Source organism: Haliotis rubra, unplaced genomic scaffold, assembly GCF_003918875.1.
Source record: "Haliotis rubra isolate DU_JTF1 unplaced genomic scaffold, ASM391887v1 Scf448, whole genome shotgun sequence".
In the NCBI taxonomy this organism is placed as follows: Eukaryota; Metazoa; Mollusca; class Gastropoda; order Lepetellida; family Haliotidae; genus Haliotis; species Haliotis rubra.
This window is the reverse complement of record NW_025767133.1, coordinates 713,601-730,530: the sequence shown is the minus strand read 5'-3', so window position 1 is coordinate 730,530 and position 16,930 is coordinate 713,601. Positions and strand designations below refer to the sequence as shown.

General features: G+C 39.7%; 1 protein-coding gene across 6 annotated transcripts in view; it reads left to right on the top strand.

The window, feature by feature from the left end:
* LOC124289722 (bromodomain-containing protein 1-like) overlaps nucleotides 1-16,930 on the top strand; it is a 38,687-nt gene that overhangs the window by 10,154 nt on the left and 11,603 nt on the right. For 4 of the 6 annotated variants that reach the window (XR_006901740.1, XR_006901739.1, XR_006901738.1 and 1 more), the window contains exons 6-13: nucleotides 1,189-1,317; nucleotides 2,296-2,484; nucleotides 10,799-10,922; nucleotides 11,850-11,954; nucleotides 12,904-13,011; nucleotides 13,510-13,755; nucleotides 14,078-14,644; nucleotides 16,529-16,681. Coding sequence is in view for 3 of the 6 variants with exons in the window: in XM_046726352.1 (XP_046582308.1) it covers nucleotides 1,189-1,317; nucleotides 2,296-2,484; nucleotides 10,799-10,922; nucleotides 11,850-11,954; nucleotides 12,904-13,011; nucleotides 13,510-13,755; nucleotides 14,078-14,644; nucleotides 16,529-16,681 (1,621 nt within the window). In the remaining 3 variants the exon portion in view is untranslated. Of the gene's footprint in view, nucleotides 1-1,188; nucleotides 1,318-2,295; nucleotides 2,485-10,798; nucleotides 10,923-11,849; nucleotides 11,955-12,903; nucleotides 13,012-13,509; nucleotides 13,756-14,077; nucleotides 14,645-15,212; nucleotides 15,343-16,528; nucleotides 16,682-16,930 lie in introns of those variants that run through there. The other 2 variants (XM_046726355.1, XM_046726354.1) reach the window with 2 other exon arrangements.

The window sequence follows — 16,930 nt, the reverse complement described above, 5'->3', positions numbered from 1 at the left end:
AAAGTCAATTTTTTGTCAAGATGTTGAACAGGCTTAAAAAGTAAAATGATTATTTTTTTATTTATTGGTTTTTCTCTTTTGTACGTATTGGCACAATTCCTGCTCTTTTTCTGAATTAACAATCACAGTATTTCATAATTCTACTACAGACTTGTCAGAATAATATATGGGGCGGTGGGGTAGCCTAGTGGTCAAAGTGTTGGCTCGTCACACCGAAGACCCAGGTTCGAATCCCCACATGGGTACAATGTGTGAAGCCCATTTCTGGTGTCCCCCGCCGTGATGTGGCTGGAATATGGCTAAAAGCGGCGTAAAACAAAACTCAGTCAGTCAGTCAGAATAATATATGATTGCTTAAGAGTTGTACTGTAATGATTAGTGGTGGACATCAAATGGAACCCTGAGGTCTGCACATGTATATGAATCAGGTGAACCCCCAAATATTTTGTTTATGACTTAGGACTAGGGATGCACCAAATCCAATGTGAGGCGTATTAGATATATGTCATGAACAAGTTTGAATATTACTAGTATGTAATGAATATAATTATTTGGTTATGGTCACAAATGTTGGGTAATAAATGCAATAAAAAGCCAGTAAATGATGTATTATTCCTTATATTCAGTGAAACAATGAGAAAATATATTCTTTCCTATGTTTTCACTGTTAATTTATCACGACAGTGACCACATTAATGTTAATTTAAATATAGAAGAGTGTTTACTACTATCTTGCTTGGCTTGAATATGTTTTGCATGTCTCGCTTACATAAAATACACCAAATTCAAGTAAAATAACACCTTTTAAAAAAAAACAATCATAAATACTCAATTTTCGTGATAACGTATTAAATTCATGAAGGGATACCATTAAAATTACCCGAATACATGCGTGAATCAGAACAGTCCTAATGACCCATTTACTTTCATGTTTAACTTTAAACGCATACTGACTTGTGGCTGTTGAGGACAAGACTGTTTCTGTGACTGTTGCAGTGTTAAGTTTTTCCCTGCTTCACACATTTACAGTTTGTAACCCAAGAAAGCATGGCTGATACCCAAGTGGATATTGAATCTGACAGTTCTGTTGACATACACTGCCAACAATAATGAACTTCTGTTTGTAGACTGAATTGTGATGGACAGATGGAACAAATGATGTATGTTAATGAAAGGGTTTTGTTTCAGATTCGATTCCACCAGCTTGCCACAGAGTATCAGCTTCAGCCGTTTGTGTTACTTCTCCGACAAACCCTGGAACAGTTGGAGGAAAGAGACACCACCAGTATCTTTGCAGAACCTGTGTCTCTGAAAGAGGTAGGGATATAACATGTGTAATATCAGCACTACTCTTGATTGGTTGACATTCTGAAGGGTCTCATGACAGAAGTGGTTAAGAATTTCTAGTTTGTTGTTTACGTATTCTTTCACAGTAAATAGGGCTCTTGAAGACTGTTATCATTTTATACACAGAGATCTTACTATGGAAATTTTAACTGTATATCAAAGACCCATTTACTTTCTTGGTTAATTTTGAACATTGATTAAGCACTTGTGTTCATTAGTGTTGGGAATTGGTTGAAATCTCACAATTGACGATTGCTTCATTACCAACAAACAATCTTCGAAAAAAATTGGTTAGCGTCATTTTTCAGATTAACCTATTCAGGTTGTTATTGCAGATATGTATAACATGATGCACCTTGCTACTTTAAAGTGATGACTAATGTATCATGAACATAAACTTCCCGGAGTCTTCAAGAAATATTCAGTCATGGCTTCTCAGTTAGTGAAGTGAGTTTTCTAAGAATTAAACACGTTTTCAGGCCCTGACAACTTCAACGATATGTTCCATTGTCAAGTATTTCAAAGACTAGAACAGTAGTTCCAAAATCGTTTATGTTCAATTATGACAAAATGTGATCAGTTGCTGGGTCGTTTGGTCACTGCGATCAATCTTCGATTATTTCAATTAATCGGAACACCACTAGTGTTCATAAGACCGTCTGGTCTTCATATTTCCTTGAGTTTGTGTAAACTCACAAAGTATTCAGATTTATTGTGTAGATATTCCTTTTTCTCAAAGATTCAGGATTCTCTGATTTGGGAGAAAGAAACAGGAATTAGTCCATCATAAATCTCTGTCAAATGTTACTTTGAAATTTGTGCAAATGGCTTCATTTATACAGACAACCTGCTGTTTGCTTGATGAAGTAATTGCAGTGTGATTACTTGGAGCATATGAAACTATTTCTCCATGTCTGTATATATAATGAAATACAATTTTCTCAACAGGTTCCCGATTATTTGGAGTACATTGACAAGCCAATGGATTTTCAAACAATGCGGAAGAGAGTCGATGGTCACTTCTACACGAGTGTGGATGAGTTTGAGAGTGATTTTGAGCTGATTGTGCACAACTGTCTGACGTACAATGCCAAAGACACCATGTTCTACAAGGCTGCGGTGAAGCTGAGGGATCAGGTAGGTTCTATAGCATACTCCTCATAGTTGTACAGATAGAAAATGCCAACCTGCCATTCGGCTGTAGTACATATTTTTCATATAAGAACATGCACACTTAGAATAGAAGCTGTGTGCACTGGGGCTGGCAGAAAGATTGATATTTGGAAATATCGTTCATGGGAAGAATTATTCTGAGGTATTGATACAGGGTTTTACCTCGACTCACAAACATGGGGGTCTGGGAACCCCCAATTATTAGTTTTAGAGGTCCTTGCTGGCATAATGAGGATCCTGTGAGGTAATGGTGTAGAGAACTGTACGTTTTGATAATTTCTTTAGAGACTGGAATTAATCGTTGATCATATGGACTGGTGGATGAAATGATGCACGTTATTGGTCTGAATGAAACAACCAAACACTTAGCAGAGTCACAGATGTGTTGTTGGTACAATGAATAATATTGTGCGTCCCTCAGGATGCAGTGAATTTTAATCATGCGTCCATTCTCTCGCGTAAAAGCCTGATTGATATGAAAATTGTGTTATCAAGAATACCTTACATGAATTATTGTGATGAAACAATGTCTTAAGGTGAATGACCAAGAAATTGGGACCATGATTATCTTGACAGTTGGTATGGTACCTATTTGTCAACATCCCGATTCACCTTTACTGAAATTTGATGGAAATTACCCATGAACTTTTGTCAGCAAACATGGATTTCTAAAATGGTTAAAATATTTCCCATTCATTTGGAAGATTTTGTTAATTTGGTTTGAAAAGATATATAATCTTTCATTACCCTTTGTCAAAATAGACATGTTTAGGTCCGTTGCATTTAGATTCAAGTGCAGAAACTGAAAACCCCAGTACACCCTTAATTTCTAAGATGATTCTGTCAACTTTCCATTTGAGAGTCTTGATCCTAAAATACTTGTAAGTGTTGAACTTTTGAATAACTAACTCACTGTGTTTGGTTGTTCTTGTGCTTACATGATGCTTTGATTGACATTTATTAGCATTGGGCATGACCAAGTATGATGATGATGATGATGATGATGATGATGATGATGATGATGATGATGGAGGCCAAGTGTGACAGGCCTTGGAGTACACTGATTGATTGACACTTGCTTAATAGCACCACCATGTGGTCACATCACAATGGCCTGTCCTTGGTTCAATCTTATGTGTAGGCACAGCCTGCTAGACTTAATTACCTCTGGCCTTGTGATGCATGGTCACCAGCAAAGGTCAACGGGTAGAAGTGAGATTAGTGAATTACATGCTTTGAGGAAATACGCTGAGATACATATTAGGGCTGTGACATTACTCGAGATCATGCTATGATATCTTAATCATGATAATAGAGTAAGTTTTGACATAAGGTAATGATTAAAGGATGATTAGAAAAAAGGTTTTTGTTTCAAGGATGTATGGTTGTGAAACTGCAGTTTGAGGTTCATCCATTGAATTATTGCTGTTTTGGATAGCATTAACCTTCAGTATGGGGAATTTGTGGTTTGGACCAAGAATCGATAAACATTTAGCATATATTTAATTTACATTGGCCTTCTATTAATAACAAGAAATGTGCCATTTCCCTGTTGACTTTGATCAGTGTTCCATATTGGGTTCCTGGAACCTATTGGCATTTTAGAGCTGTGGGCAGTCGAGGGTAGCAGTGGTTCAAACTTTCATGGTTAGTTTCTCTCTTTGTTACAATATGTAAAGAGCACACTTGAAGTCCCCAACCATAATATGCATGGAGAATAGCTGAACGTAGGGACCGCCCCGTTCATTTATCTTTACATTTTGTCGTGAAAAAAATGTTTTATGGAGGGATTCCTTATTACAAAAACGCCTATTCAGGATAGGTGGAAGACCCAGGATTGATTACCAACATGGGTACAATGTGTGAACTCCATTTCTGGTGTCCTCCTGCTGTGATATTGCTGGAATATTGCTCAAAGCGGCATAAAACCAAGCTTACTGTTAGGGATATTGTCCAAACTTTAGATGCAAGTTCTTCTGAAGGTACTCTTCCAATACTCTTCCCTGGAATTTGTAGGTAATGCAATACTCCCGGATGGCGAGTCAGAAAGGGGATACACAGCTTAATTGTTTCAAAGCAGTTTTATGACTGATAGATTTTAAGCTTGAAGAATGGGCAGTTGTTAAGGCGTTTGCTGTGTTCAATTCTTGCATAGGTACAATGTGTGAAGTCCATTTTTGGTGTCCCCCCTCTGTGGTAGTGCTGGAATATTGTTAAAAACAGTGTAAAATCATACACAAAAATGTAATCAGTAATGATGAAGAAATGTTGATAACACACTGCAATTTCAGCAACTAGTCGTTACGTCACAAGCCTTGTTAAATATTTTGGAAATGAGAGAGGTATGGGCATCATCTGTAGGCTATTTGATCTCGCTGGTTTGGTTGACTCGTGTATGTCATCGTATCCCAGTTGCTTAGATCAGTGCTCATGCTGTTGATCACTGGATTGTCTCGTCAAGACTCAATTATTTACCGAGCGCCATCATATAGCTAGAATATTGCTGAGTGCAGCGTTAAACAACAAACCGACAAACCAACCATATTAGAACACTGAGCTGTACTGAAAATGATGCTAAGGTCTGTGTTAGTAGACTCAAAAGTTTTGGCACCGACTGCAGCCATGCATTGTGTTAGTAGTTTTTAGGAATGGTTTGCTTAGAATTCATGAGAAAACCACATAAACCCCCAGCAATCAGTTTTGACATCCAAGACAACTGTCTCATGCCTATGTATACACTTTTCACTCGAACGTTCAGTTGTTAGCAGGTAAAGCTTATCAATTATTATTCTGGTCTATCCATAGAGAAAACAGTTTCTGCTGCACACATGCCCATTTGCAAATTCTTTGAAATCTTTCAATGCATGTTTTTCGCCTGAATGACGTAGACAGTATATAATGAAATGTGACGGCTAGAAAGTAACAATGATTGTTATTGTTCGTGTTCATTATGGATCTTGGAACAAGACGTCAGTGAATACGCTGTCGAAACAAAAAGAACTGACACTTCAGCTATACGATAATTTTTCAATGCAAGAAAATGGTATTTTCTTTGTATAGCATTACATCAAGGGAATGGAAAGGAACTCTTGTTGGCTTGGTAAGAAGGGGAGGCCTATTCTGGAGACTGACGTTCCACATGGCCTTGTTTTAATTGAGAGTAGTGTTCCAAATGGAACATTTGTTTATCGTTACATATCAGTTAATTAAGCAAAAGGGCCCCGATATGATCTGTTTACAGATTTGCAGACCTTTCTCAGCTTTGTAAAAACGGTGAATAAGATTTGAGAAGATTCGAAACAGCACAGGTGGCTCTATTTGTCTGACTTCAAACACTGCACGTGCATATTTCATCCCAAGAAGCAGTGTAAATATTTACCCTTGTTATGTCATTAAAGTCAGGCAGCTGCCCTTGTGTCAGTGCAGAGGGAACTGACTCTATGATGAGCTCTCTGAACTTGTGTGATGTGCCAAATTTGACAAGTTAGAGATGGCTTGTGGGGGACAGAAGGAGGGATAGGTCACACCAGAAGCATAGAAGAGTTTAATTTTAAAACAGAATTTATTTATGTATTTTATCTTTTTCGGTATTTGACATCTTTTCTGTTTGCCTGGAAGAGTGGCATTTGTGAAGCGCTGAAACAGCATCTTAACATGAGATGAGAAAGTGTCAGAATCAGGACTTCTAACAGAATGTGGTTCATGTAACTGGGCCTAAACTAAAAGTGCATGGAACTATGGACTCCTTGTCATATCCCAGGGATTTACCGGATGCATAATCCTACATCCTATTCATATAAAAGTTGACAGCGGATGCATATTTTTTACAGACTGGAGATAGGAAATGCATATTTATGTTAAAGAAGGAACGCAATTTCATAAGTTGGTACCACTTAAAATAACTGCCTTATGTAAGCATTAAGAAAAGACAGAACACCATTCATCATCGTGTACTTCCAGCACTGAGCAGGAGCAATAGTATGTGTTTCATGCTTAATTATGGAGACTGTGAGTAATGTTACATTGCTGGCAACAGTGACCAAAGCCGTAGTACTGTATTTATAGAAATTATCACTGTAGTGGCTATCACGTTTGAACGAGTGACCCAACAAGTATACATGCTTGACCTATGGTCAGACTGTCCCTCACACTCAGATGAAGAACACTAGTATCCTTCAGTGATCCACCTATCATATATTTCCTGTCTGCTGTTATGCAAGCAGTGGGAGATCAGAGGGAAAATGTGGGCCCCATTATCAGCTGCCTGTGTCAGGTTGTATCGCTGACACATGGACTCAGGATGTGGCTAATCCGAGCTGATGGTGCTGTTGCTGCTGGATGGGAGGTGTTCTATTCTGACAACCTCTGACATATCCAGGGTGAAACATTGGACACAGAAGACCGGTCACTGCTTGGCCACAGATGTTCGGTCATCCAACACTGTCATCCAGCATGTTTCTGGAGCAGAAGATTGGTTGTAATACAGTAACTTCCTTGTGTCCTCACTGACCAAAACACACTTTATCTTCTTGATGGGAAAGTGGATCAGTGTCACTGTGTCAGCAAACCAGCTACCCACTGTCCTAACTGACCAAAACACTTTATCTTCTTGATGGGAAAGTGGATCAGTGTCTCAGCAGTGTTCAGGATAAGAACCAAATTTATTTCAAGAAATGTTTATTGTAGTTACCTTACAAGTCTTGAATTAGGTTTCTTTCACCAAAATGTTTTTCAAAAAATTATAAGACTCGGCACCATTTCTTCTGATGTTGATTAGATCATTGTCATGGAAAAAACAATTTTGGGATGTCTTTTCGTTATTACAAGGAACTCTGGACTCATTTTCTTTAATTTCCAAGTCCGATTTATGATTCTGGCAGCCTGATTGACCTGAAAAAAAAATATCTTCACTCTGGAATTTGAAAATATATATGTATGTTCATGTTACTTAGAACAAAAATATTCTTTGGAAGATGTGCCACCAGCTCAGAGTTCTAATTTTGGACCTCCTCAGTGTTATCCAAGGTTCAAAAGCATTGCACAGTTTTTGATGCAATATTAAAACCTACCTGTTCATCATCTCAACATAAATTGGACCTTTTGTTATAGCATCATTTGGGTATTTTTGTGCTAAATTAAAGATTTCCTTGAGGTGTGCCTATGTAGTTTTTAAATCTGGGGACCAAAAAATTCAAATATTAATATTATGGTTATGAGAAGGACCCTTTTACTTTCTATCTCTATTTCAAAGACTTGTCATGCTGGTTTTGGTCATTATTAATATTTTATCAGTCTTATGTGATCAAACATCTTCTGTTAAGCTTGTAAATTAAGGTACTGATAGCATGTTCCTGAAAGTACAAGCAATGTGAATTTTCCTCAGACAAGTGACTATTTACATCTAGAGAGCATGTTGCTGGATTTAATTACATTGATGGCTGTTAATGGTTCACTTCAAACTTCAATCAACGCAACAGAGTCATCTGTTCACTTTAATTTATTTCTTCAAATAGTCGCCATGGTTACTGCACTGAACTAATCCTTTTATCTTTTGTATTTGTTGACTCTGTAACCATGTTGTAAATATGGAAAAAAATGTGTTGACTGATGTTATTAAAGGAACAGGATTTAACAGGAAAAGTTCGTCAGTATTTTAGTTTATGTATATCAACCTGAGTTTCTTATCAAATAGCCATGTTTGTATAATGACTAAAGTTTGTCCATTATGAAATTGTTCATCAAACATTTCTGGACTAGATCAACTTCTCAGAGTAAAACCAAGACATCGTGTCTGGGATCGGGATTTATTCTCATTGTGTGCAAGGCATCTGTGGGTACAAAAAACGTTGCCCCCTAGCCTAATGCATGAGATTATATTCATGAGGTGGGGGAGGCAGTGACCCTGTTCGTCTAGTGACCTGAACACAATGCAGTTCACTTTGTCTACTCGGTCACTCTGAAGGAGCATTAATGAAGGCTCATTGTATCCATGCTACATAAAACACTCTGAATTCCTTTGAGACATACGCAGAGGTACAGATAAGCTGCGTATCTGCGTAAATTACGCAAATATTTATGCGAAAACTCAATTACTATTAAGTCTATAGCGTACAAGTACGCTTGAAATTTTGTAAATACTCAATAGATGTGATGTTACATGCATATACACAAAAGTGTCAAATCTTAGCTTGCGTACCGGTGGATAGATACAATAACTGACGTATTGAGAGGTTCTATTTCAGGACATGAACTTGGCAACTTGCAGTCTCTCTTATCGTTTCTCATATTACAGATCAAATATAAATAACAAACACTAACATTTAAACTTTATTATATTTTAACAATTAATGGAAAATGACAAAATACCCAATTGAGTTTGAGTGAGGTTGGTACAGTTTATTTGGTTATTCAAAGGAAAATTAGGATACCCAATTGACATGACCACAAGCGAGTACATAACTCAATGACCCAAAACGTTATCTGTAGCTCTGCATACGTTTTTGGAGACTTCGCAGATTTTTGAATATCAGAAAACATTGTCCTGCCCTTAAAAGCTTTTGTTAACACGTAAGGCTTGATCTGGGGGTGTCGCTGTCTCGAGTAAAGTAATTTGCGAGGTGCCTTAAATGGGTACCATTTACCAGTGTTTGAAATTGAGCATGAAAGTCAACAGGTTCTTGATTAAAACCCGAATTGTATCTTGAATTCCAAACTAAATGCCCAAGGCAGCCAATTTTTGATATGATGTTGTAACATTTATTTCACACCAACAGTGAAGTCATATAGATGCCTATGCTCAGAAGCCTTAGGCCTGTGTAATTTTGATGGGGTTTTAAGTGTTAGAGTGATGAAATGTGAATTTTAAGTATACACTGACTGACTGACCGAGTTGGGTTTTACACCGCTTTTAGCAATAATCCAGCAACATCACGTCGGGGAACACCAGAAATTGGCTTCACACATTGTACCCATGTGGGGATTTGAACTCGGGTCTTCGGCAGTGATGAGCCAACGCTTTAACCACTAGGCTACCCCACAGCCCCTTTAACTATACAGTATACCCTGGTTATAATGCCACCGTTTGTCCAGGAGAAAATATGACATTATATCCAGACTGGCATTATGACCTGGTAGGACAGTTAAGCGGCCCTATGCAATCAATAAGGTGATTGAGCTGATGTCTCCTGTAATGAGCCTTGAATGACTGGATAATCCCAGCGTCTAGGGGCTGCTGGTGTATTTATGATACCAACAATATAGAAGCCTTGTACAGTATCAGTGACTGAAAAGGTTGGATCTTTTTTCTGCTTTTATGATGCCAGGCATACCTGAAAAAGTTATGAAAACATTTAATTTTTTTACAACGAATGATCACGGTTTTTATGCTTATATGTGCTAGTGTGTGCAGTGTTTGTCTTTGGCCACATGAAATGAATAGCCTTATTAGAGGCAACAAGGAGTGCATCGCCTGTCACTGGAACCCTTTGGGTCATTGCTGGTATGCCCTAGCTTGTTTGAGTGTATATGAGATAGGTGATAGCATTGGGTAAATCTACATGTGACAGATGAGCTGATGTATGTGTTGTATAGTGACAGTTCTCCACCGATTCGTCACGCCGAAGACCCGGGTTCGATTCCCCACATGGGCGCAATGTGTTAAGCCCATTTCTGGTGTCCCCTGCCGTGATATTGCTGGAATATTGCTAAAAGCGGCGTAAAACTAAACTCAGTCAGTCAGTCTCCACCGATTGTTAGCAGACATAATTAGAGAGAACACACAGGCGAGGTCCACTGTGCCCCAGTACAGCTAGAATAATCATAGGCTGTGTGCTAGAAATTGAAATGCGGGTTGACAAGGAGTGTTGCTAGTTTTGGCTACCTGTCATTATTGAACACCTGAAGAGGAGACCACCTGGTGTTGTGAGCATGGCCCACCGCTCCCCACCCAACTGACCCTTCCTCATCCTTGTGCTCAGAATAAGGATAAAATCGCAGTTTTTAACAGGATTAAATTCCTAAATATGAATGTTATTTTGCAAGGTTAATTGATTTTTGAACACATTTATAAAAATAAAATTAATATGAATAATTGATACATATGAATTAAGCCATGTAAATATTTCTAGTCGATAATTGCTATGTGGCTTCTGTGGTGTTGGTTTACTTTGGTATTTCAGATTCACCGGAATGTGATCATTCTACAAGTTAGTAGATTTTTGTATCACTTGCCTTGTGGAGTGATTCGATGTGTTGTTGATACAATGGTATCTGTTCGCAGGGAGGAGGCATAATTCGTTCTACACGGCGCATGGCAGAAAGAATAGGTTTTGACATGGAGACTGGTATGCACATCAGGGAGGTCCCAAGCAAACATGATAAAGAACCTGTCATCCTTGAAGACAGTAAGGATCTTTTAAGAGTTCTTTACAATGTACATGTGGGTTACAAATTGGAATACAAGTACATTTATAAAAATATGTGATGTCAAAGTTTGGACCTATTTGTTTTCAGCAGGCACCTTCTTTGATTTTCCACTATACCAGGAGATAGTTGTTCAGCCATTGGTGCAGCTGGATTGATATGTGATATTGCTAATTGAGTCATCACAGTCCTTGAGTGTGTTGTCAGAGATCAAGGGTATGGGTTTACCAGAAAGACTTCAGTTGACGGCGAGGCTCGCTGACTTGGTTGACACATGGCATCGGTTCCCAATTGCGCAGGTCGATGCTCATGCTGTTGATCACTGGATTGTCTGGTCCAGACTCGATTATTTACAGACCACCGCCATATAGCTGGAATATTGCTGAGTGCGGCGTAAAACTAAACTCACTCACTGACATCTGGGCGATGGGTTAGCCCAGTAGTGAAAGCATTTGATCATCATGCTGAAGTTCTGGGTTCAATTCCCCATATAGGTACAATGTGTAAAGCCCATTTCTGGTGCTCCCGAACCGTGATATTGCTGGAATTTTGCTCAAAGTGATTTACAGTAAAACTCACTCACTTACATCTCCATAGACTTAAAGCAATACCATGTTGCTGGAATATTGCTAAAAGCGGAGTAAAACCAAACTCAGTCAGTCAATAATGCAATACCTTCTATAATGACTCGGGGCGGTGGGGTAGCCTAGTGGTTAAAGCGTTGGCTCGTCATGCCGAAGACCCGGGTTCGAATCCCCACATGGGTACAATGTGTGAAGCCCATTTCTGGTGTCCCCTGCAGTGATGTTGCTGGAATATTGCTAAAAGCAGCGTAAAACCAAACTCAGTCAGTCAGTTCTATAATGACTCAAGACATGTCGGGTGTTCAGTATTATTTTCTTCCACAGTTGACAGATTCATGCAGATGGACATCCGAGAGGGAATGCCCCTAGAGGAACAACTGAGAATCCTCCTGGACAAGATGGATGTGGCCAATACCATGCCTAGAGGAGGTAGGATTTGTTGTCTCTGTCTGATCAGAAATAAACTTAGGTATTCAGATCAATAATGGGATAACGGTACCCAGTAATCTATGTGGGTCATAACAGGTGATGTATCGCCATTGTGATTTGGCATCGTCCCTGAGGGGCGGGGGGGTAGCCTAGTGGTTAAAGCATTCGCTAGTCACGCCAAAGGCCCGGGTTCGATTCCCCATATGGGTACAATGTGTGACGCCCATTTCTGGTGTTCCCCGCCGTGATATTGCTGTAACATTGCTAAAAGCGGCGTAAAACCCAACTCACTCACTCACTCATCGTCCCTGATGGTGGATATTTGTTCATAATATTAGTCCTGGATTGTCTGGTTCAGTGATCGAGTTTGGTTTCACGCTGCTTTTAGCAATATTTCAGCAATATCATGGCGGGGGGGACACCCGAAATGGGCTTCACATATTCTACCCATGTGGGGAATCGAACCCGGGTCTTCGGCAAGATGAGCGAACGCTTTAACCACTAGGCTACCCCACCGTCGTCTGGTCCACACTCAGTGGTATATATGTTGCATCATTTAGCCATCATGGCTGTTTTTCATTACTTGTGTCTTACTGTGAGATTCAGTTTTCCTTGTCCTTTATTGGTAAGAAACATGAAAGTTAATAAATCTTGTGCCTTGCCTGATGTTTTTGTCGAATTTCATTACTATTCAGTTAATATAATTTTGTTTAATTGTGGCCAAGGGACAACATTTATATTTCATGATGACTTTCTGTTTTTGAAATATGATCATGACGCCCTGGAGCATTAATTAGGAAGAATTAATAATACAGACTTAGTTCTCTTTCAAAGTTTCTACTGAAGAAGCTCTGTCAAGGTACAGTCACTTGACGGTTTGCTTTCGGCAGGTATGCTGTCATTTGAGTTGTATACTTGTATTCATGTGTCAAATGCTGATTCTTTTCAGGTCGAAGGTCTAAATTTGCCAAAAGAATTAAGAAGGAAATATTCAAAGTGAGGAGAAAGTTGGCGTTACAAAAAGGACAATGTGCAATGGATGCTGCTGATGAAACAGGTTAGTACTTTCATACTGATGAGATGCTGAACTCTCACTTCTGTCTCAAGTCAGTCAGGTATTAATGGAATTCTTATCTTTGTTCTAACCTTGTAAAAAAGGTTACCTGTCATCGTCATCATCATCATCATCAATGAAACTTTCCTTCAAGTGCAACTGAAAAAAAAATCATATCTTTGTTGTAACCTTGTAAACAAGGTTCCCTATCATCATCATCATTCATCATCATCATCATCATCATCATCATCATCAACATCATCATCATCATCATCATCATCAACAAACAGCATTTGTCAGTCATCCTCAATGAAACATCCAAATGCAGCTGATATTCTTGGATTAATCTTTTGCATATTATTATCATGTTAAATAATCTGTTCTGTTGGAGTATCGAAACTGTAATATGACAGTTTAAACACTGCATTAGATTGCCACATTATACACTAGACTTGTGTTGCAGTCCTACATATTCCTGTTTATTGCTTTTCATTTCTGTAGCATCATCAGAAGCTGCTTCTGCAGAAGAGTGTGAGAGCCAGCCAGTTTCTCCAATGAGATACCCCAGTACTTCCACACCTGGCCGACCATCACTCAAAGACAAGCTCGCTGACAAGCCTACTCCCAAACCAGCTGGGCGAGGCACACCGGGCAGACCTCCAGGGCGAGGCCGCGGGCGGGGCAGACACCGGGCCCAGAGTACAAGGAGTGAATCTGACCAAGTAGACACACCTAAACATCAGGCAGGTATGCAGTACTACTAGGATCAGATCGTAAGAACTCTATTATACTTTTTTGAGGCACGTAAGGACTTGGTTTGTTGCTGATGAGGATGGATTACAGTCAGGAGGATGAGGGTAGTTTTAGACCTGTAGGTACAATTCACTATTATAGGACGAAGTAATAGCACTGTGTTTAATAAGTATGTATGGTTGGGTTTTTTGGTGAGGTACAGCAGGTATATTGTTTTGAGTGGATCAAATTAGAATCAAAGTGATGCTATTTAAGCCTTTAACTGCAAAGGTTCCAAGCAGTTCTAATAGAAATTATATTTTGTTTTTGTTTTTAGGGGACAAGCAGCATAATGCGGAGACGGGCAAGTTGGGCTCCCACCACCAGTCCCATGCAGATATGAAAGGGACCACGACACCATCACCGTCTCCATCGGGGGTCAACCGGCGCACTGCTGTTTTGTTGAATAGTAAAAAAGCCCGTAATTCTTCTTCCAATGCTTCTACACCTTCCACGCCTACACAGCCCCGAAAAGGCCCTGGTCGGCCACCCAAAAACAGACCACCACCAGAACCTGTATCCCCTAGGTCGCCTGTGCTGGAGTCCTCGTCCGGTAGCCGCGGGCCGGCTAGCCCCTCTACAGGGGCGCGGAAGCGATCTGCCAGCACAGGAGCTTCCCACTCTGATGGTCGTCCTTCACCCCCGAAGAGAGCCCACTCAATGACTGAAACATTACCTTCCCTAAGCGAGAGTAGCCACATCCCAACTAAAGCAAGTTTCCAGGTGTACCGTGTCGGAAACATCCGCAGTTCCTCTGAGTCCGAGAGCACCTCTGACCTGAGCAGTGGCGACGAAGAGCTGTCTGACAGCTCGACGGCAAGCTCCTCCAACAACAGCAGATCAGGTGAGACTTGAACCTGTGGCACATTGAGTCAGGCCTACCACTGCCTACCTGCCTATCCACTACCCACTACCTTCCTATCTACCTAACTGTGAATGACAACTAGCTACCTCTGCAGGCAGGCCTGCTCTCTTGCTCTACATTAACTGCCTATCTTGGACGTCCAGCCTTATAGAAGCCAGCTGACATAGGGCAGTTTTACTAGCCTGGATCGACCGTAGTGCATGGCGTCTGTCCTTGCCGCAATATGATCACGTGCATTGTCCATCTTTCTTGTCACCCCATCTGTTTGTAACAATTCAAATCATACCCAGTGCTTTGTGTTTTCCTACATATATATATCATTATTTTAAAAATTATTTATTTATTTTAGAAATTATGCGTATCTATTTTTTCCACTTGTTTTTTTCGCGTTATTTACTTGTTTGGTTGTTGCTTTTACATGCTTTTTGTTCATGGTTCTGTTTGAAGTAAAAATGCATACATTCATTTTGCTAACTAAAAAGCAGTGTGCCAAGCTTTCTGAAAAACCAACTCTGATACTCATATTTTCAACTTTTCCATGCTGCAGGGAAAATGTGTGTTCTGTGAGTAAGACCGGACTTTGTAAAACTGGGCAGAAAGTCGCTGCCTCTGCTGCCGCAGATCCTGTCACTAAATATTGTAATTTTTATTCATGGAAATGAACAAATGTAAAGTTGCATGGAGTTGTTGTTCTTTCAATATTTGAATCCATTTGCATAATACATCATTTTGGCTTGATGCTGATGACGCACAATAGCCTATACGAGACTCTACACTGGCAGCATGCATTTCATGGTTTGGGTTTGGTATGAAAAACTGTTCTCAGGTGAACTAACAATATGTGGTCGGATCTTTAGGGTAACATTTTTGGTCTTTGAATTTGGGATTGGTATATTTGCTGTCATGGAGGTCAGACATGCTTTTGGTTTCTTAATTTCATTTTCATTGTTTTTTATTATTAGCCCTAATGAGCTGCACATTGTCTATATTTTTCCCTGCACTATGTGTTGTGTGGTAAGCTGTACTGCTTTTGTAATGTGTGTGGCACACTCGCTTTTAATTGGATAATTGGTTAACCTGCTTGTTTTGTTATGACATTCACATAACCTGAACACTGACTGGTCACACGTCAAACATTGTTTAATTTGAACTTGTAAACCTTGGGGACCGATCATTTGAATTTCTGGTGGGTGAAGAATTTTGATGCAGTGTTTCAAAAATCGTTTGAGAACATGTTCAAGTAAAAAAATATGTGGCTCTTATTTTTACACACCAAAAATCCTTGACATCATATCCTGAGATTGGGGTCTACCGCGTATGAAAACTTAAGGAAATGCTGGAAAAAAAGGATTTGGCATCAGGAATTACCCAACATATAACACCAACCATATTGGACGTATCCTGAAAATATGTGTTACAGTTTTGAAAATATATATATATTTGGTCTCTTTTCAGAATTCTTTTTGTATGTCTTTATTCATTGGCATAAGTAAATAACTCAAATGATAATCCCATTCATATTTCGGAACTAATTAGGGGCGGTGGGGTTGCCTAGTGGTTAAGGCGTTCACTCGTCACGCCAAAGACCCGGGTTCGATTCCCACATGGGTACAATGTGTGAAGCCCATTTCTGGTGTCCCCCGCCGTGATATTGCTGGAATATTGCTAAAAGCGGCGTAAAAAAACTCACCCACTCACCCGGAACTAATTATATTTGGAATAATTATTTATTTGACTTTGTGGGAAGGGTGGAATAAGGCTTTCTGAAAATCCCGAACAATGTTTGAAGTGTGTCCAGCATATGCTTAATCAATGGCATGGTTTGATTGTGCTTGCTTCCCATCTTTCCTTGGTGCTGTGTAGAGGATAATTCTGACGCGACTGAGAACAGCAACGGGCAACGAGATGGGCCTGACCTTGAACTTGGCAATTGGAACGGCATGTCGGGTAGCTCTCCTGCTTCTGCTTACAGCACATCCAACTCCCCTCCTCAATCCTCTTCCGCCCAGCATGCAGGTAGGCATGGTACATAGGCTACGTAGCTACTTGACATTAGATACGTGCACTTTTAAATGCTCTCTTGCCAACTCAGTGGTCTGCAGAGGTAGGCCATGCTATTTGTTGCCTTGTTTTAACTTGGAGGGCTTCCATGACAAACAGTCCTGTTTTTCAACTGTCACACATTCTTTCTAGTCTGTTCTATAGAACCTCATCTTGCAGCATCTTGTTTGAAATGGACCATTCTATATACTAGCTTTTATTGAC